The sequence below is a fragment of the Carassius gibelio genome, chromosome B16, assembly GCF_023724105.1.
Source record: "Carassius gibelio isolate Cgi1373 ecotype wild population from Czech Republic chromosome B16, carGib1.2-hapl.c, whole genome shotgun sequence".
NCBI classification, from domain to species: Eukaryota; Metazoa; Chordata; class Actinopteri; order Cypriniformes; family Cyprinidae; genus Carassius; species Carassius gibelio.
Window position 1 is genome coordinate 9,519,243 of NC_068411.1, and position 21,094 is coordinate 9,540,336.

General features: G+C 38.9%; 1 protein-coding gene across 1 annotated transcript; it reads left to right on the forward strand.

The window, feature by feature from the left end:
• The first annotated feature begins 2,065 nt into the window (after window positions 1-2,065).
• On the forward strand, window positions 2,066-6,747 carry LOC127975444 (iroquois-class homeodomain protein irx-2-like). The gene is made up of 5 exons (XM_052579543.1): window positions 2,066-2,659; window positions 3,639-4,041; window positions 4,748-5,374; window positions 5,691-5,759; window positions 6,007-6,747. The coding sequence occupies exons 1-4, from the start codon at window positions 2,441-2,443 to the stop codon at window positions 5,738-5,740; spliced, it is 1,299 nt and encodes a 432-aa protein (XP_052435503.1). The 5' UTR covers window positions 2,066-2,440; the 3' UTR covers window positions 5,741-5,759; window positions 6,007-6,747.
• Window positions 6,748-21,094: the final 14,347 nt, after the last annotated feature.

Sequence of the window (21,094 nt, forward strand, 5' to 3'; positions counted from 1 at the left end):
TATTATTATCAGCTTTTTTAAATTACATTAATTAATTATGCATAAAAATGCATATTATGTATATAAAATATTTTTATATTTATATATATATATATATATATATATATATATATATATATATATATATATATATATATATATATATATATATTTGCTCATGTGTTATTGCATGCGTTTGAATTATAACATTAAAATGCATGAAGTAAATTTTCTATTTACTATTCATACTATTCACACTTAAAAGCTTTGTTCAGCAGAACAAGTAAATAAAGGATATGAATGTTTAACATCACTGAGTTGTTTCATATGATGGAAAGTGTCATATGTAATTTTATAGTAACTATTGAGAGTGGGTGTATTCAATTATGCATACAAAGGAATATTTTTTTTTTATATACACTATATATATATATATATATATATATATATATATATATATATATATATATATATATATATATATATATGTATGTATGTATGTATATATATATATATATATATATATATATATATATATATATATATATATATATATATATGATGCTTTCAGCCATGCGAGACAGTAATTCCATGCAATCTTATTGTAAGTTAAATCCATAATTTCATGTTTAAAAGCTTCTGTCGGTGAATTGGATAAGTGCATTTGACTGATACTCAGCTGCAGTCTTGGGCTGAATCTGCTCTAATTCCATCATGTTTGCTGGGACTGACACATCAGGAGGAAGTGAAGCTAGTTAACCTACTGCCCCCTGCTGTGCGGCGCGCGCCTCGTGTGTCCTGCGCGAGCACCAGCGCCGAATCAATCTGTTTCCAGTCTTCCCAAATTACTTTAACACAGATATCAGAAAGAGGCTAGAATATGAGGGATATATTAGACCTGTTATTCTGTTACTCCCGAATAGGAAACAGAAGGCTGAAAATATGGAGACATTTTAATATGGCATTACTTGTAGCCTGTGTAATAAATAAAGATACTGCTTTGTTTTAATTCGATTTTTTTCTCTCTCTCAGCACTACCTCGATTATTTAACATAGCGTGGCAATCATTTGTCTCCTCTTGAATGTCAATTGAATTGATATTTCTATTAATTTCCGCTAATCCTTGGCTAATCTTGTAATTATCATTGCTAATATGCAAACCATGATTCTTTTCTTGTAGAATTTGACTGACGTTAAGAGACTTTACTGACTGTGTTTGCATTTGTTTTTAATTTCAATAATTTGAATTTATGAAACGGTACTTTCTTGAAAATGATTTACAATAATGCAGCCGACAGTTATACGCGTTTTGCGAATACATTTTCCTCATCAGCCGATTTACAATACATAGCCTATTAATTTGAAATACTAGCAATAATAATAAAGGTCAAATTCAAATAATCATATTTTGCACATCAGTTTTCGCCGTCTTTTATTTCAGTCATAATTTGCCGGTGTGTGTTTGTGTGTTCATGAGCAGTGAGTGATGTGCTCAGGGAAATTATCCCTGTTGAATTAGCTCTAAATATATGTTCCAGGTATGAGGACCAGCTCCTGCTGTCTGTCAGGACGATTATGAAGAGGACTCACACCTCCCACCGGCCTGAGCGCGCACTGCTGCAGCCTCCGGCGATCAGAGACGGTGCTTACATCACGGAGCTGCGCGCGACACACGACTCACGGACACACTACTGCTCGTGACGGCACTAATTGTATGTTAGAAATAATAATAATAACAACAACAACAACAACAACAATAATAATAATAATAATAATAATAATAATAATAATAAAGGGACAAAATGCAGCTTGCATACTTTTTTGGGAAATTTATTTGCATATTGCATGCAGTAGTTTAAAAAGAAAGAAAGATACAAAAAAAAAACTTCCTTAACGATATGTAATAAATGTAAATCTTGTGTATGTAAATACACTGTAATACACGAGCAAACCCTCTTAAGCCACAGCGTGAATTATTATTAGCCTAATATTATTATTATTATTTTTTATAAAGAAATGACAAATGGGAAAATATCATCATGTCATCCGTCAACCGCCGAAATAAATCCAAAAGAGAGAAAAGTGCGGCAGATAAACGACGGGAACGCGACGGCGAGGAGCACAGGCGGCTTTCTGTGCGGGTTTTGTTCCGGAATTGCGAGAGAGGGGCGGAGACGGAATATTTAGATGAGCCGTGATTGACAGCTCCTGTTTCTCCAATGCTCTCAGAAACTCGCCTGCTCCTTCCAGCAACTCTTCACTCTCCACTCCCGAGCACTACAAACAAACGGACGCTAGGGGATCTTCATGACGGCTCTCTGCTGATCGCTCGCTCCTCTTCTGCGCTTTTATTTGTTTTCTTTTATTAGTTTATCCCTGCGCGCGCTGGTTAAATGCGCTGATTGCATCGATCAGCCCGGTCTCTGCCCTCCCGCGTTCCTGTTCTGGAGAAGCTGTAATAATGTCCTATCCTCAGGGTTACCTCTACCAGCCCCCGGGCTCCCTGGCGCTCTACTCCTGTCCGCTGGCCGCCCCGAGGAGCGAGGAGCTGGCCCGGTCCTCGTCCGGTTCAGCGTTCAGCCCGTACCCCGGATCTGCGGCGTTCACAGCCTCGGCCAACGCTTTCTCCAGCCCTCTGCCCTACTCCACAGATCCAGCCACGGGATTCCCGTCCTACATGGTAAACAGCTGCTGTGGATGTAGAGCCGTCGCCATTCACCAGGCATTGTTCTTGATAGGAATGCATGAATATTGCATGATCGGATGGTTATAGTTTTGGTTGTGGTTCGGGAGTTGCATGCGCGCGCGTGTGAGTGTGTGTGTGTGTGTGTGTGTGTGTGTGTGTGTTTCAAAGGGAAGCTCGAGAGGGACGTGAATACAAATTCAGCTGGTTGTGATCTAAATTTATTTTGTTGGGCGATAAAGTTGCGAATAAAATCGACAGCCTTAAATGCGTGCTTATTTATTTGCGTCTAAATATGCCTTGGCCCACTTTACAATTTACTTTTGCACGGCCTGTTCTACACCGCGTTATTTTTAGTCAGTAGCTCAAATTATTAGTTGTGACATTTTTACATTATTAATATCAAGAAGAAAAAAATGTGTGCGACTGTACAGTATATTTTAGAGATGAGATTTGGAGGGATGTGCGCTTAAAGAGGCGTTATTTAATCGTCAATTGATGAATCTCAATGCTAATGCCATGGCACATGGAAGCGGGGAAACGCTCCATATCCAGTGGTTTTCTAATAGGATTTGTAATGCTGCGCTTCACTGATATGCCTCTGACACTGAAAGAGCACTGGGAAAGTCAGCCTGGTGATTATGCAAAATGGCTGCAATTACCCATTATCTGTTATCCACCCCGGGTCCATGTAATTGTGCATTCTGACAATTGCATGAAGGATTAATCATTATTGGCTTAATTATTATTCGTATTATATTTTGGTTACACTTTATAATAACATGCATTAATAACATTAACTTTGCATAATGCATAATAGATCATTAGTTCGTGTGCATTCATAAAGCATTGATTTATTTTGTTTAATTTGCGCTACATTTATTATATGTAGTAAAGAAGAAGAAGAAAAAAAAAGCTGCACATACAAATAAATGATAAGACAGGTTACTGACAAAAAAATCTGTCGTTTCTGAAGGGCTCTCCGTATGACGCGCACACCACGGGAATGGCAGGAGCCATCAGTTATCACCCGTACGGGAGTCCCGGTTACCCGTACCAGCTCAACGACCCCGCGTACCGGAAAAACGCCACGCGGGACGCGACGGCGACGCTAAAAGCGTGGCTCCAGGAGCACAGGAAAAACCCCTATCCCACTAAAGGAGAGAAGATCATGCTGGCCATCATCACCAAGATGACCCTCACGCAGGTGTCCACCTGGTTCGCCAACGCCAGAAGAAGACTGAAGAAGGAGAACAAGATGACATGGGCACCACGGACTAAAAGTGAGGATGAGGACGAGGACGACGGCGACGGGGAGAGAAAAGACGAGCGCACGGATAAAAACACGGACAACAGTGAAGCGTCTGCTGAGGACGAAGGTGCACTAGTATTATTATTATTATTATTATTAGTATTATTATTAGTAGTAGTAGTATTATTAGTATGCGTTAATTTAATTTAAATGCATTCACGGTCGATAAAATGTAAAAAGTAAAATGTACTGCATTTATTGTAAAAATATTTTACGTTTGAATTGTGAAGCTCTATTAATTATATGTGAACATGGACCACAAAACCAGTCACAGTCATAGCATTGTATGGGTCAAAATGATCGATTATTCTTTTATATCAAAAAATAAATAAATAATAATAATAAAAAAAATCATTATAGGATATTAATATATTTTGCCAATTTGCTTTACGTAAATATTTAAAAACGTATTTTTTGATTAGTAAAATGCATTGATAAGAACTTCGGACAAATTTAAAGATGATTTTAGTTTTTTTTTTTTTTTGTTGCTCCCTCAGATTCCAGATTTTCAAATAGTTGTATCTCAGACAAATATTGTCCTCCGAACAAACCACACATCAATGGGGAGATGATTTATTCAAATGTGTAAATCTCAATAATAATAATAATAATAATAATAACAATAATAATAAATAAAATAAAAATACGCTTATGACTGGTTTTGGATCCTACAAAATTGTAATCGAAGACATTCGCGTCATAATGCGAATTTAAGGGAAGTTCTGGGAGTTTTTGACAGTAATAACTCACGGTTGCGTGCTCTGTGTCCACAGGCATCGGTTTGCACCTGACAGATCACTCGTGCTCGGTAGAATCTGACGGAGAGAAGGTCACGTGCAGAACCGGAGACCGGGTCTGTGATTCTGGACCCGATATCAAGGACAAATGTGACTCTGGTGATCTGGACACGGGCCTCGAGGACAGGCAGAGAGCCCCGACACCCGAGCCGCTGACCTCCTCCCCTCTGACCGCGGTGGAGGCCCCTCTCTTGACCCATCATCACCGAGAGAACAGCACCAACAAAACATGTCTGGACGGTCAAAACCAAAGCGTCAAGCCTAAGCTGTGGTCATTAGCCGAGATCGCCACTTCAGACCCAAAGCAGCAGCAGAACTGTCCCCCGGGCGTTGGCCTTCTGACCTCCCCGGCGTCCAGCGCGTCTCCGGCGGGCGCAGTGTACCCCGCCACCTCTATATTAGGAAGACCGCTTTATTACACCTCGCCGTTTTATAGTAGGCCTAATTACACAAACTATGGCAGCTTCAGCCCGCTGCAGGGCCAGGGGATACTGCGATATAACTCATCTGCTGAGGGACTCCTCCGAGCCGAGCCTCTGCTGAAGACCAGTCCAAACCAGACCGAGCAGCACTTCCGGGCCTCCGGCGCAGACTCCAAAAAAGGTGCGTAAAGGGTGCACATATATATGTATAGCCTATATATCTCAGCCATTTAACTGATTACATGTAGATTAAACAATTGTCTATTAAATAAAGTAACCAGCCTATATTAAATTAATCAGTTGAGGCACTTATAATATAACACGTGTGTTTCCCGGTTTCGAGTCATTGTCGCATGTTTTAAGTTATTTTATTGTTTGAAGTGACATTAGTTTATTTTATGTTTTCTCCTAATCTAACGCTAGTGTCCAGTCTGTATTATATGAGATATTTAAGCTGTCCAAACGCTGTTACTGAAACGGGTGTGTGTTTTCTGCAGACCCCAGCGAGGTGTTCACAGTAAGATCCCAGTCATACCTGTCGAGTTAAAGACGAGGAGGATCTTCAAGTAAGTCGCTGATATAAGCATTAATGTGCAGGTTATGTGCCGTCTTTATGACAACGGTGGAATGTTTCCTAAAGCCACTTCCTCATGTTTGATTAGTCACACTGTTCGTGTCAATGTTCCGTTGTGTATGACTGTGTGAGGCCTGCTTTATGTTTGTATAGATTAATTGTGGATTTCTAAATTTAATGCAGTAGATTTATAATATATGTAAGTGGACTGATGTAGGTTCTGTTTCCTTGGTTCACAGGTAGGTGTCACAATTGCTTTGAACAAAGCGAACAAGCCATCACCCCCCCCCCCCCCCCCCCCCCCCCATGCTGTTTCAAACTAGCATTTGCTCTTCCGTGGATCTTTATGTGTGCCACTGTACACCCACGGACTACAGAGCACCTGCCTATAGAACAATAACACGTGCGATTATGGAAGGGAAGAGGACATTCTTTTTTAAGGCACAAAAGCCAGTCTGGTTTGGATGAACTGTTGTGTGACTGTACTTTACCCCAACACATGTGACTTTCGATGAGGAGACGATTTCTCAGGATCCCTACAGTAGCTTCATTGCCGCCAGTCGTGCACGCGCGTGGGCCTCTCTAGACCTGTCAGACTCTCAGTGCTAGCAGTCGTGCACGCGCGTGGGCCTCTCTAGACCTGTCAGACTCTCAGTGCTAGCAGTCGTGCACGCGCGTGGGCCTCTCAGTGCTGGAGGTGTGGAGTGTAAACGAGAACTCGGGACTGGTTTAAACTTGACTAAGAGTGGAATACATTTGATATTTATTTTTGTAGTAATGCCTATAATTTATGCAAGTTGTATTGCAACGGTAACCGAGCATTGTTTTGTAAATAAACCATGATTGGTTTTTATTTAAAAAGCCGAAGTTACGCAATGTTGTTAACAAGGAGACTTTTACTAATTTATATCTCTGATTGTAAATAAAAAGCGCTAGTCTGCACTGGCACCATGTGGACTGCCCTGTTTTTCAACACTTAATGAGATTCTAATCGCTGTGTCATTCTTTCACACTGGCATGATGTATATGTGTCGGGACTAATCCAGACCAGATCATAAAACACCGCGCCATTTACAAACGACACGTTTCAAACTCTCCTTTTAAATGAACAAAAGTGTGTTTAAAATCTTCAGTGTGTGTATGCAGTCTGAATGCTGAATGTGCTCTGGATGGCAGTGAATATTAGAGGCTGCTTATAATCCAGGCCTTCATCTATTTTTCAGCCTGATGAACACAGGGCTGGAGGGGAAGTGTTATGAGCTCCCGGCGGGTTTAAGATGCTCAGTCGGCCTTCATCATAGACTGATACTGAACGAGCCATAAAATCACGTCTAAACACCTGCCTGCTCCTGCAATGACGTCTCTCTTATACAGACCCCGTTAACATTGTCAAGGCGTTAGTTAAACAGAGCACTGTTAACCTCAACAACCTTTCGATACGGCTATTAAAATATGGGCTCGGTTCTTAAATATAAAGGCTGCCCAAAACAAAGGTAATAGCTAATATTAATTATTATAAGAACAGGAAATAATTGAATAATAATAATAATACCAATAGTAGGGCTAATGCGATTTAATAATAATAATAATAATAATAATAATAATAATAATAATAATATAAATTGTTTCGATAATAGCAAGCAATTTAAATGTAAATACATATTTGAAACGATTCATAATTAAACATTTTGTTTATGTTTAATGCCATATGACATCGAACTGAATTCAGGTCAACGCTGTGATGAATGCGTCGCTTTTCTCGATAATATCGCGTCTGGTTTTGTCGTTTGAAGCGTGTTGTGCTGTGCATATATATATTCCTGCGCTAAAGGCTTCATTATTAGAGGTGAATTATTGAAATTCAGTCTTTAATCTCAGGTGGGATCCCGGGGGGATGGACCACTGTTGTCAAAATGGCACCACAGGCGGTTTCCATTCATACTCCCTTCAAATGTCAACATTTGTTCTCAATAAAAAGAGTTATTGTTTCTGTAAAACAGCTTTTGAAAACATCAGAGAAGTCCAGGCAGCTCTGTGTGATTGGGATCAGGTAAAGGTGAAGTGAAGGAGCGCGAGGAGCCTGTTCTTCCCGCCACTGAGGAAAAAGACATTTATTTATCCATTAAGCAAATTTGAGAGAATATTGTAGTCACCGCTTTGAATTTTAAAATCATTATTTGGCGACGTGTGTGTTCAAGGCTGTAATGTTGCGTTTACGACTGGGGAAAAAAATAATAATAATATAACGAGGATTACATTGATCTTTTAATGCGGTTAATGGGATTTATTAATAATAACAAGATATGCAAAACGAAAACGCCTAAAGATGTTTGACAGTTAGGCTACTTTATGGAAAATGTGTAAGCGTTTCTCTCTCTCTCTGTGTGTGTGTGTGTGTGTGCAACTCATGCTGGTCCCGCATAGTTCAGTCACATTAAACCCGATCTGAAACAGCCTCTAATGGTCTCCCTCTATTCTGCACCGCTTATCTTTACAACTTTAATCTCCCATTAGAGTCAGGCCGTAAATAACATTTCAGGCCAGGAAAGGAGAGAAAAGGTATTAACAAATCGAATACATGTGTGTTTAATAAGATACATCAGAGTGTCCGAGGCTCTAAAGCGAGTCCTGGGTCGGTTCCTCCATAAAGGTGTCACAGGAGATGTCCTCTCATTAGACTGATCAAGGCACGAGAGAGAGAGAGAGAGAGAGAGAGAGAGAGCGAGAGAGTTTGTCCACACGGACTCTAAGTAAGATCATTAGAGCAGTCAGCTCCGGACAAATACAGAGATCTCCTCTAAAGACACGGGTGTGTGTTTTCAGGGAAGCTATTTTAGGACCTGCTGTTTAGTGTGCGAAATCTGTTCATTTTATTTGACAAAATGATACTTTTAGTTGCTGACACGTATAAGTACAGGTTACAATTTTGTTAATTTGTCCGCTTAAAGAATAAAATGAACTTTTGGAAAGTATTTAACGTTAATGAAGGTTTTTTTTTATTATTTATTATTTATTTTTTTTTCTTGGGTGAATAGGCTATGTGTTATGTGGTACTACTTTGTATAGAAAGAAAATCATTTTTTCGCGAATAATCAAGAAGGGCTGATTGAACCTAAATAGTGGCAAAGTGACAAAGAAAGCAAAGAGAGAAGAAAGACAAATATCGGTGGAGAGTTTAATAAAGGTGTGGATGAGGGCAGACCGAGGGGATGCTATTCTTTAATTTGTCACTGTTTGCACTAATATGAGAAGTAACTAAATATCGTTAAATATCGTTTCTCACACGCCCAGCTTAAAAAAAAAAAAAAATATATATATATATATATATATATATATATATATATATATATATATATATATAATATATGATCACAAGCACAAATTAAATGCGGGAAAGGCAGAATAATCTCAAGCAAAATTACTGCTAGATGTTTTGTTCATACAAAATAAATACAAAAATTTGCTCAATTGCATAGATAGATAGATATATAGATAGATAGATAGATAGATAGATAGATAGATAGATAGATAGATATGCTTTATTTTGAATGGATATAATCGTATGATTTTACTGTTTTATACAGAATATTTGCTGCTTTTATGATAATTTGTTTTTAGTCATCTATCAAAGAAATGCATGAAGTGAATCCGAAACATGAGAGAATGTGAAGCACTATTAGTGTTTTGCAGTGTGTGTGCTTTAGCTTGGCCTGCCAGCATTTCACCGGTCTGACACAATCGCTGTTTGTTCCACACACAGGTATCAGATTCACTGCTCTCCCGTGATCTGACGTGATCTCATCTGATCTCCCGCGTCACACGCTTCTCTCTGTTAACACCGGGATATAATTCAAGAAAGATGGCCGCGCTAATGAGCCCGCGCTCACAACTGAGGCAAACACCGAGTCCCCATTAGCGGCTTGGGCTAAAGTTTAAAATAAGCCACGTGTTCTCTCAGCGTTTAAGTTTCCATCTCTTCGCGACACATATTACATTTCGGTCATGCCTCGCAGACAAACACAGTATCCCCCGCAGTGTTGCCAACTTCTTTCAATGGAAAGTAGCTAAAGCCAGTTTAAAAAGCTGCTCAATGTCGCTAGATGACGTCGGTACGCCAATTTGCATATTCACTAAAATTGCCTTTTACATTTGTTTGCCTCTCTGTGCTCTCATACTCTTTTGTAAAGCAGCCAAATTCAAATAAAATAGTTTATAATTTATATATTCTACTGTTTATGTTGTCAGACAACTGGATTAAAATGAAATAATGACTGAAATGTGGCTCTTTAAGACTACATAACCAGCTCTCCCTTCCAAGAGGTTCATCTGCACAAAAAATCCAGAAATATAATTGAGCTGTTGTCTGATTAAATCATACACATAAAATAAGACAAGGCAAAGGCAATGTCTGTGCTGTGATTTTGGCTATGTTTGCATGTAGATATAGAGTAGCAACAGAATATCTCGGCTATTTTAACTGAAAATGTGTTCCTCTCAGCTGCTAGCTGAACAAAGCAGAGAAGGGGGTGAGTGTCCCAGAAGTCACTAGATTTGTCGCTAGGGGGTCTGAAAAGTGGCTAGGTTGGCAATACTGATCCCTCAAAGAACCACAGCAGCCATTATCCCAGAAGGCTACTGAATGAAGTTCCTCCGGTATCACCGCTAATTAAAATTCTGTTTAGCGGCCCAGGCCAGAATGATAATTGGCTAGTTGGCCTTAACTCGCAGTTCGTCGACTAAAAGACGGGGGCAGTTTTTTCACGTTTTAGAGAGCCGTGTTCAGCTGATAGCATCTGCTCCAGCCGAGCCCAGGGTCAGGCCAGAGCTTGCCGCTAAGTCATTAGCTCAAATTACTCTGCTAGTTTCTCTCAAGTTGTGCAGGGCTCAGGCACTCGATCTGCCCCGGCTGCTGTCCGGCTGCTTGTGGCTCCCTGGGAAGCCAATACTCTCCGAGGGGATCAGGGCGGCATTAACCCTCTATCCCCTTCCTCAGAGAGTTCACCGATGCCCGCGCTTCCCCAGACAAATATAGCAGCCCTGAACTAATGTGTCTGGAAGAGCAGAATCTATCAGATAGCGTCTTGCTGGCCAAATCCCGGGCAGGATCCTTGACCCATTGAAGTTCTCTGTAAGTTTGCTTACTCAGGAGTCTACACTGGGTTTTTGACAAGAGGAGACGGCCTGTCGTTCTTTGAAACTGGGAACTGTGAAAAGAGAACATTTGCTCATCACCAATACATTTATAGGACATTTCTTATCAGATGTCAAGTAGACATTTGTGACCCTGGACCGCAAAACCAGTCATAAGGGTCAATTGATTCGAGATTTAAACTGGAAGCTGAATAAGTAAGCCTTCCATTGATATATGGTTTTGACTTGGACAATATTTGGCCGAGATACAACTATGTGAAAATCTGAGGGTGCAAAACAATCAAAATAATGAGAACATCTCAGCAATGCATATTACTAATCAACAATTAAGTTTTGATATATTTACGGTAGAAATTTTATGAAAAATCCTCATGGAACATGATCTTTACTTAATATCTTCGTGAAGTCCTGGGCTCGATGGGACGCTCCCGTCTCATGTGTCCCGCTGTAAGACATGAATGTGGCACACATTCTTTTGGTTGAAGTAAAGCTGTAGATCTTGATTTTTCCCACAGTGAATCTCTCTCTAGTCGTCTTTCTTCACCCTCCACCCTTACTGTGTAATTACTCACTGAAGGTTATTGCTGCAGGATGCTAACTAATTAATGTGCGTGTGTGAGATGAAGCAATAAGTCAAAACTGGTTTTGCTTCAGGACCCAGATTTATCATTGGACACATTACCAACATGGTTTAAAAGTAACAAACATTAATTAAAATTGAGCTTTTAATAAATCTTGGATGTCTATGCAATAAAAGGCAAAAGATCTTAAATTGGTGCTACATGACAAGAGAAAAGAAAGAAAAAAGTCTGCAGCGTTTCCTTTTCTCAAAAACCTTGCTATCCAGAATGCACGTTTGTTTTTGGCGCCGTCCTACTTTTGTTTCACCAGTCTGTGGGTGCGAATGCAAAATTCCAGAAATCTCATCGGTAGTTTTAACGAAAGCCCTGGGGCTGTCAAAAATGACACGTTTTGATGTTCTTAATTACATTTCAGTGACAAATAAATGCAGATATCTGATGCACATTGTTCAGTGTAATATTATTTTTTATACATGACAAAATGAATAGGGAAAATGAACAGCACAAGAACAGCAGCAGACAGAACAACACTGGACTAAATGTCATATAAAGTGTGTCTCAGTTGTGTGCTTCATGCTCTTGGAAACAATAATTCACAGCACAAAACACACTGTGGTCGACGCAAACCAAGTTTGCTTGTTTTGCGAGTGAAGCCATATTCAATATAGATCATGTTTTCTCACACAGTGTTTGTGGTTTTTGAGGATGAAGGCGTGTCACAACCTGTCCAACTCGTTACAGTTTTGTAATGTAATACCAACTAACCGTGCATGATTATATGTTTAGGAATGTTTTATTTGTAGGATTCCACCACCACAATAAGTAATGACAGGCCGTGCTTTACAGGGATTTTACCATGGTCATTATCCTGAATTATTTTACTCTTCAATGGTGCAATGGATCAATCAGAATCACGTATGTCAGAGATCTGGTTAATAATCATTTGTTATGCACACCCTCACACACTTTCACATGCAAATAACATTCATTTGCCTAGACATAAATCTATCGAACAAACAGCCTTCACATGCACGGTGTTTGTGGGCAGCACAATGAAAAACAAAAACAAATAAGGGAAACATTCTGTAGAGTCTCATAGCATGCAAATCGTTACAACATTTCAAGACCTACTGTACTTTAGTCATTTTGACATAAATCAGCATTCGATTTTTTGAGCGCTCCAGTGAAACCAGTAGCCGCAGTGATGCTGTCACATCTGTGCTCCAGTGAGGATGAGGATGTCCTGATGATGGAGGAGGAGAAGTCTGCTGTGACAGAGACCCACAGGTGGAGGAGCACGAGCAGACGACACACTTTCTCTTTCAGCTCTGTTGTGAGGTGTTTAAAGTGAGCATGACAGAGCTTCCCAACCTCTTCCTCCCGCGTCCTCCCTCGAGTTGCGTTTGCCAGATTTTCTTGTTAAATGCTATCTGTCAGGTTTATCAGCTAATTAGCGGCGGCTGCCTTTAAAGCGCTCCTCTGTCTTTCCCCTGTCTGTCGTTCTTTTTGAAGAGAGTTTATTAGAGTGTTCAACAATGTCTAGGGAAACAGAGACACAGGAGAAACTCTCAGAGCTCTTTAATGTGACGATGAATCAACATCCGCCGTTGTGCAGCAAGACTACAAACTCATCACCTGGAGAAGCCGACTGCATTGTGATTCATGTTTGTCAAACTCCACGACAGAGTTTGCATGCAGGCAGGAAAGAACAGCAGTGGACATATTTGAAATGCTTCAAATATAGAAGAAAAGAAGGGAAGGCGAGGACAAAAGGATTATGCACAATATTACCTTAAAGTACAAAACAATTCATATATGTCACTACACTTTTTGTTCTGTTCCTATGATAAAAAAAAATAAAAAAAAGTAAAATGCAAACTCTTTCCAGGGAGGTTTTCCTTGCCACTGTCATTTTTAGGTTGCTCACTGATTCTTTATTTATGCTTTATCCAATGCTGCTGCATGTGAAAAAACATTTAATGTGAAAATGTTAAATACATATTTTATTTTAATTTTTAAACCAATGCTGCATGGTTGTTGACATTTCTATAAAAAAATGTGAATTTAATATAAAATGTGATTTGATAAAATCAGCGCTGCTGTGATTAAAAAAAAAAAAGAATAAATGTGCATTCATTTTAAAATGCATTTTATTATATGCTATAGAAATGAATTTGAATATAATTTAAATATTTATTATTATTATTCATTTTATTTTATCACTGCCCCAGAGATTATATTTGATGATGATGATGATTAGTTTATTGACTAAATTAAATTGACTGTTTACCATGTTATTTGTTTAAAAACAAACGAAAAGTAAATGTCTGATATACAGTGTGTGTGTGTGTGTGTGTGTGTGTGTGTGTGTCTAGTCTAATGAAAAGTAAACAGTAGAAATTGGATTTTTTTCCCCCTCATATTTTATGGGATCATCATATTTGGGTGTCCTTGGCATTATAAAGAAGCAACTGTTTAAAGCATTTTCTCCTCATGTGACAAAGCCCTCGTTTGCACAGCAATAAACAAGTTGTTTTAGGTGATCCGTAGCACGACTAACAGCTCGTCGAACAGAAACTGTGGGAAGACCTCCTGACATTTCAGAAAATGAAGAAAACAAGAACAGACATTGATCTTCTGTCCTTGCGAGCATCTATTAATACTTGGGTTAAGGTCAATCTGAAGACAAACGGCATGTGGTGAGATGTCATGAAGATTGAGAAGTGGAGTGCCAACAACTGTGGCCAGCCGAGCCTGTGTCTGTGTGAAAATATGTGTTACTGCTAGGTCTGAAACTGTAGACGGCCAAAATGCTTCCTCCACATGCTCCGGGACGCTGTATTTTCTCTCATTATTTAGCATATTTCAGCAGTGGAAATGTCAAGAGTTCAGCCTCAGCTCTTTTCCTCAGAAACCCTCTAAAGCTGATATAATTCAAAGCCGAGAAGCTTATAAAAGAGCTGAAAAGTATGAAAAGTAGTGTTTACTTTGGTCTGTTGCAGTTGGCCTCGCAGCCGCGCTTACACACGCTACATAAATCAGCACTTTCTCCTTTCTTATTGTCTCGCAAACATTATTCTCAATTACTTTCGGCGTGTCTGTGAAAAAAAAGTATCAAGAGACGGTATTTAAGTATGTTATTAAGCTATCCGAAATGAAAAGTGATTAGAGAGTGCAACCAAAGTACAAGATACGAGGAGGCAAATGATTCTCTTGATAGGATTAGAAAACGATGAACCACTTCAAAAAGGTTCATCTGCATATCTCATTAAAGATACACTGGTTTTAAGTCCACTAATAACAATAATGGTGCTGAAAAATGTGCAGATGAATTCCCTTCAAAGCTCTCCACTTATACAGAAAAATGTGAGTTATTAACCAAGGACTTTTTCTCTTAAGCTCCATTAATTGCCACAGATGTGAGGACTAATAAAGCAGCTGCTGTGTTGCTTTGTAATGCATTATGGGAAGAAAGAAAATGCATCTCCAGGGGTAGCATAGCCTGCTCTTTTCTTTGTTTGTTTGTCATATTTTCATATTTTCACAGTGCAACCATGCAATAAACCTACAGCTGTGCTTTTGATGAATAGGATGAAAAAGAGTGATTCATCAATCGATAACAAAGTGAAGAGGAAAGAAAAGTGTTCGAGGTCTGGGATCAGAATCACATGGTTACACAGCACATTCACATCGGTCCACGCTGGAGACCAGAGCTGTACAAAAGCAACCAAACTCAAAATGTGAAAGAGCTGTTTCATATCAACCAGACTTTAGACCTGGGTAAATTTAACGTGAATTAGTCATTAAAAATCTCATGTGTTTCTGCATTGTATGAACTCATAGTTTGAACTGAACTATAACTGTTTTCTCAAACGATTGACCATAATGATAGTTGCTTCACTGGAGAAAGAGCAGAAGGTCTTCCTCACCATACTGATGTTTATGTTGGAAAATGGAAAGGTAAGAGAACTCATCTGCACTATTTTCAGTTTTAAAACCGGTCATTTGGACCAGGACTGGGAAACAGGAATGGTTTGGCTGAATTAGTCAAAGAAATGTACCTCTCATGAGATAATTGTAAGATGAAACAAGGTTGGAAATCAGTATTGAGCTGTTTGCCCCTGCTGGCAGAACCTGTAACTACACTGATTCTCATGCAGTCAAACATTATATGTGTTCTTACACTAACTAGTAGGTTTCCTTGTATTATAGTAACAGATAAACTTTCTTGGCCTGGACAATGAGCAACTAAATTAAGAGTATTTTATCAAAATGTGAACACATTTCTATAACAATGCATGGATTGCCTTTGAGCTTAAAAAAAATCCCTGACATTTTAAGTTAATACTTTACTAATTTAGCAACACATTCTCATGGTTCATTGATGTCAGTTAAAGGAAAAGTTCTCACCAAAATTAAAATGTCCTCATCCTCAGGTCATCCGAGATCAGGAGGAGTGTGTTTCTTCATCAGGTTTGTGCCGTCAGAATGAGAGTCTGATAAAAACATCACAATAATCCACAGCACTCCAGTCCATCAGTGAACACCTGGAGAAGACAAAACCTGAAACACATCCAGCATTAAGATGATTTTAACTCAAACACACAGAGTCTATAATCCATAATAACACTTCCTCCGGTGAAAAAGTGCATCTGCTGTTGTCTCTCACAGATTAGTTTAGTTCTGTTTAAACGCTGCTTGATCTGCGCAGATTTCTCTCCTGATTGAGACCAGAACACTTTCGACTGGAGGAAGTGTTATTATGGATTATTATTATATTATATGACTCATATTTTACTTAAAATGTGTCTTATTGATGGATTTGTTTCATCACTGAGTAAAATGCAGACAAGCTGAGTCGTGTGGATTACAAGTGTTGAATGTTTTTAATTTGACATGAATTTTATTAAAGTAAAAATTAAACACTTTGCTTAAAGCCTTTAATGCATTACAAAATGATTTTTAATGCATTATTTATGCCTTGTAATGCACCTTATAATGCATTATACAATCTCATGAATAATTGTAACCACAGTGAACACATTATATAACACTTATCAGTTCATTGTTACATTGCGCATTTGACAATTGGTTATAATTATTTATGACAAGATAAAATGTATTGCAACGTATTCACAGTATAAATAATTGTAATGTATTATACCCTTAATTAACCCTTTATTATGCATTATAAAAGTTTTAAGTAAAGTGCTACCATAAATATATTAGTTTTAAGTCCACTAATAACAATAATGGTTTTGTAAAATTTCGAAAAAATTCCTGTGGGAAGCACTCTACTTTTATACAGAATACACACACACACACACACACACACACACATGCGTTTGTTTTTGTGTAAAGTGTGTTCATCCCATAGGTGTAATGGTTTTTATTCTGTAGAAACTGTATATTCTATCTCCCTTCACCAACCCTACACCTAACCCTAACCCTCACAGGAAACTTTGTGCATCTTTACTTTCTCAAAAAAACTCATTCTGTATGATTTATAAGTGTTTTGAAAAATGGGGACATGGGTTATGTCCTCATAAGTCACCCTCTCCTTGTAATACCTGTGTCATACCCATGTCATTATACAGAGTTGTGTCCTGATATGACACACACACAAGAGCACACACACACACACAGCCCAATTTTTTTTTTTATGTCCCAGTTACCAAAAGCCACAGTCACCAGACAATTATATTGGAATTCTGAAGGTCAGGATGAAAAAAAAAAGTGATTATTTGTTATTTATTTACTTTTTTTTTTTTTTTTTGTATATGCAAGAAAACGAATTTGCCTCAAGTACTTCTTTGAGATTCCTGTTTGAAGTTAGCGGTGTGTTTTTCTGAGCCCTGCCCCGTCCCGCAGATGAAGAGGCACCCCTCTGGTGTGGAGAAGGCGTCCCCTCCTCTTCTATAAATAAGGTTCCTCCCCATCTGCGGCCCGCCAGAGTCTGAGGCTGTTCATGGTGGCATCTCTCGCATGCCTTTCAAGCCCATCGCACTCAGCCAAGTCACACATGAATATTAGTCGTTTCTCATCTAATCAGTCCATCCTTACGCCCAAGACTTCAATTCATTAGAAGCTCTCAGCGATGCAGGCCAGCTGTTTCCCGCCGCTTGGCTGAGAACGAGGTGAGGAGAGACAGGCAACCCAATCCACGGCTGCGCTCCATGCAGATCGCTTTAAAGCTTTCTGTTAGAGCTGTGATGTGGGACTGCTGTGTGCACTAATTCAATCAGGTGCACACAGACCCACGCGTCTGCAGCTCTCACACTGAACAAAGGAGGGATGAGTCTGCTTTTTACTTTCAAAATGATAAGTTGCAGTGGCCGTCTGCGTGAGGAATGCGCAGACACATTAAGCTGGATATCAGAGCGGGGAGATTACGAGATGTATTGTGTCTGCTTTGGACAGAAGTGTTCCACTCTAACAGGGAGGAGGGGAAGTAGTTTAAGGGGATCGAGATGCAGACATATATCTGCATGCGCTTGCTGAATGTGCCTGATAAAATATTGACTCAGCCATAATCTGGTGAGCTCCAAATAAAGCCTGACTTGCTGATGGTGCGGCCGTGTGGAGTGTGTACCTGACAGCAGTTTCTTCAGAGAAAGGACACTCTGTAAGAAGAAGGAAAAAAATTAAATATAAAAATAAATTAGGCAGCAAAAGTATAGATTATTCTGTTCAAGGATTAGTTCACCTAAAAATTAAAAATGATTGATTATTTACTCACCTCCAGGCCATGCAAGATGTTTATGTTTTTCTTTATTTAGTCAAAGAAATTAAGGCTTTGGAGGAAAACATTCCTGGATTTATACAATTTTTGAGGGTCCAAAATCAAAGTAATCCTCAAAAGCCCAGGCAAAAAATAAGGGTATTCACTAGTTCCATGATGTCTTACTCTGATCAAATAAGCCCAAAAGTTCTCAAAAAGATCAAGGCAAATTTGATTTCTCATGTCATGATGCATTTAAAGGGATAGTAGTCATCTTTTACTCTTCCTCATGTTGTTCCAAACCCGTATGAGTTTCTTTTTTCTACTGAACACAAACAAATGAAAAATAATACTGAAGAATGTTGGTAACCAAACTGGCCAATGACTTCCAAAGTATTTGTTACTCATACCATGCAAATCAATGGCTATGCACATTCTTTAAAAAAACATCTTTGTTAATTACAGCTCTAGAAAGAGAGTAATTTACATCTTGCACACCCTTGAGGTGAGTAAACAATCAGGAAACTTGAGTTTTATGTGAACTATTCGTGTACAAACATTTCCTTAAATTGGGGGAAACGCCTATGAAAACTCCACATGGAAAATTACATCATATTCCTTCGGCACATTGTGCTGTGTTTTTACAGAATTTTTTTTTAGAGGGAAGGACACACTCGCTTTCTCTAATATGAGCAGATCTTCGTGTTGAAAGAACAGGAAAGCTTTCCCCTCAAAATCCCCGTTTCTGTCGGCACTGGACTATTTCCGCACTCGTTGTGCATTCAGAGCAGAAATAGAATATAGACGAGTCTGAGAGGTGTACATAAGAGCAGCAGGTGCAGAAGTGCCACGAAAACACCTCTAGGCACAAAGCTACAGTAGCTATTCAAATGATTCAGGCCTGTGTTTTCCACTGATTCTCAGATCTGTGTGCACCATCAACATACAACATATAACTAAAAACTCTTTGAGAGTTCAAGTCAAATTTATTCTTATAGTGCTTTAAAAATACATATGATTTCAAAGCAACTTTACAAAAAGTCATACTGTTAATGTCTATAACACCATAGTACTTTACCATGGATCAGGTCGATTTTGTTCTGTTTAAAAAATTTGAATATCGGTCGGTTTTGTTCTGTTTAAAAATGTGAACATTGGTCGGTTGTGTTCTGTTTAAAAAACTGAAATATCGGTCGGTTTTGTTCAGTTTAAAAAATTTGAATATCAGTCGGTTTTGTTCTGTTTAAACATTTGAATATCGGCTGGTTGTGTTCTGTTTAAAAAAATGCGAATATCGGTCAGTTTTGTTCTGTTTAAAATACTTGAATATCGGTCAGTTTTGTTCTATTAAAAAATTTGAACATCGGTCAGTTGTGTTCTGTTTAAAAATGTAAACATTGGTTGGGTTTGTTCTCTTTAAAAATGTGGATACTGGTCACTTTTATTTTGTTTAAAGACTTAGATATTGGTCAGTTTTGTTCTGTTTATAAATGTGGATATCTGTCTTTTTTTTCTTCTGTTTAGAAACTTAAACATCAGCTGGCGTTGATTATATTTAGAAATTTGGACATCTATTATATTGAGAGTTTTGGTTGTTGTTTATTTTTTTCATTAAGAGTTTTTCAAATTGGTTGGTTTTATTATATTGTATTATATTAAAACATTTAAATATTGGTCGGTTTTGTTCTATTAAATGTAAATATTGCTTGAATTGTTCTAAGGAGTAAGTAAATCTCAAAAGGTATTCATGAAAATATTTTTGTTTTTATAGGATCTCTGATGCTCAGAAGTAATTAAGGGATTTAGATAATGGTTTGTTTTGATTGAACGGTAGCATTAATGAAGATACAACTGGTTTGCTTAAGTGAAAAATAGTCAGCTGTCAAATAGTCTGATGTGAGCATTTTTCAAATTAACAGGACAAGGTAACAGCTATGGAAAGGAATCATGATGAATTAAGATACATACACAATACATCAGAATATTCAAAACTTTAACATTATGTCAAAAAAGGAATGGGGTCAGAACCACATGAGGGAGAGTTAAAGATGACATAATTTACATTTTGGGTGAACTATTAAATAAGACCTGTTCAAAGGTTAGGGTTTAACTCTTCCGAAGCCTTCTGTAAACCCAGCAGATGAAGCACTGCAAGCTAGCGTATCCTCAGTGAAGGTTTGTGTTGCACTGCCCCCTCTGTGCAGCATCTGAAAGTGAAAGAACACATGCGCCTCCGTCAGAAAGCAAAGTATGAATGAACTGCTCAGCTGAAATGACAACGCTGCACTCGGGTTGGTGCGTAGGATTTCACATGTTCTGTATCACACACGCTTCATGAAACATACAATTATGAGAAGCCGAAGATCACTCATAATAAAACACTTTTGCAGACCGTCCCGTGCAAACGGTCTCTCGAAGTGCTGTCCTTGGCCTTGATACACCACACCTGTTTTGGTAATAAAGACATGCATGCACACTAGCAGCAGATCGGGCCACCACGGGCCCAGGGTAAGAGCGCACACAGGCCCGGGTGTTTCTCCCACCCTCTGACAGCAGATGTGTTTAATTATTGCTATAAACACCACTTCATGCGTGCTCATTCTGCCCCACAGCACACTAAAGAAACTAAACAGATTGTATAACACAGTGTCCTATTGCTGTCTGCGAGGGATTTGGAAAATAAAACACTTCCTTTTTGACTTTCGGTAGGTTGGCAAGGGCCACACAGAATGTGGAATGCACTCCCAGGGCACGAGGCAGGAGGGGATTGTGGGAAAACTTTAATTAAAAGCTTGTCAGTGCGATTTCACCTGGGTGGAACAACCCCTCCTGACTCCGGGCTCTGCGGCGGGACGGCTTGGGAACGCGGCTGTG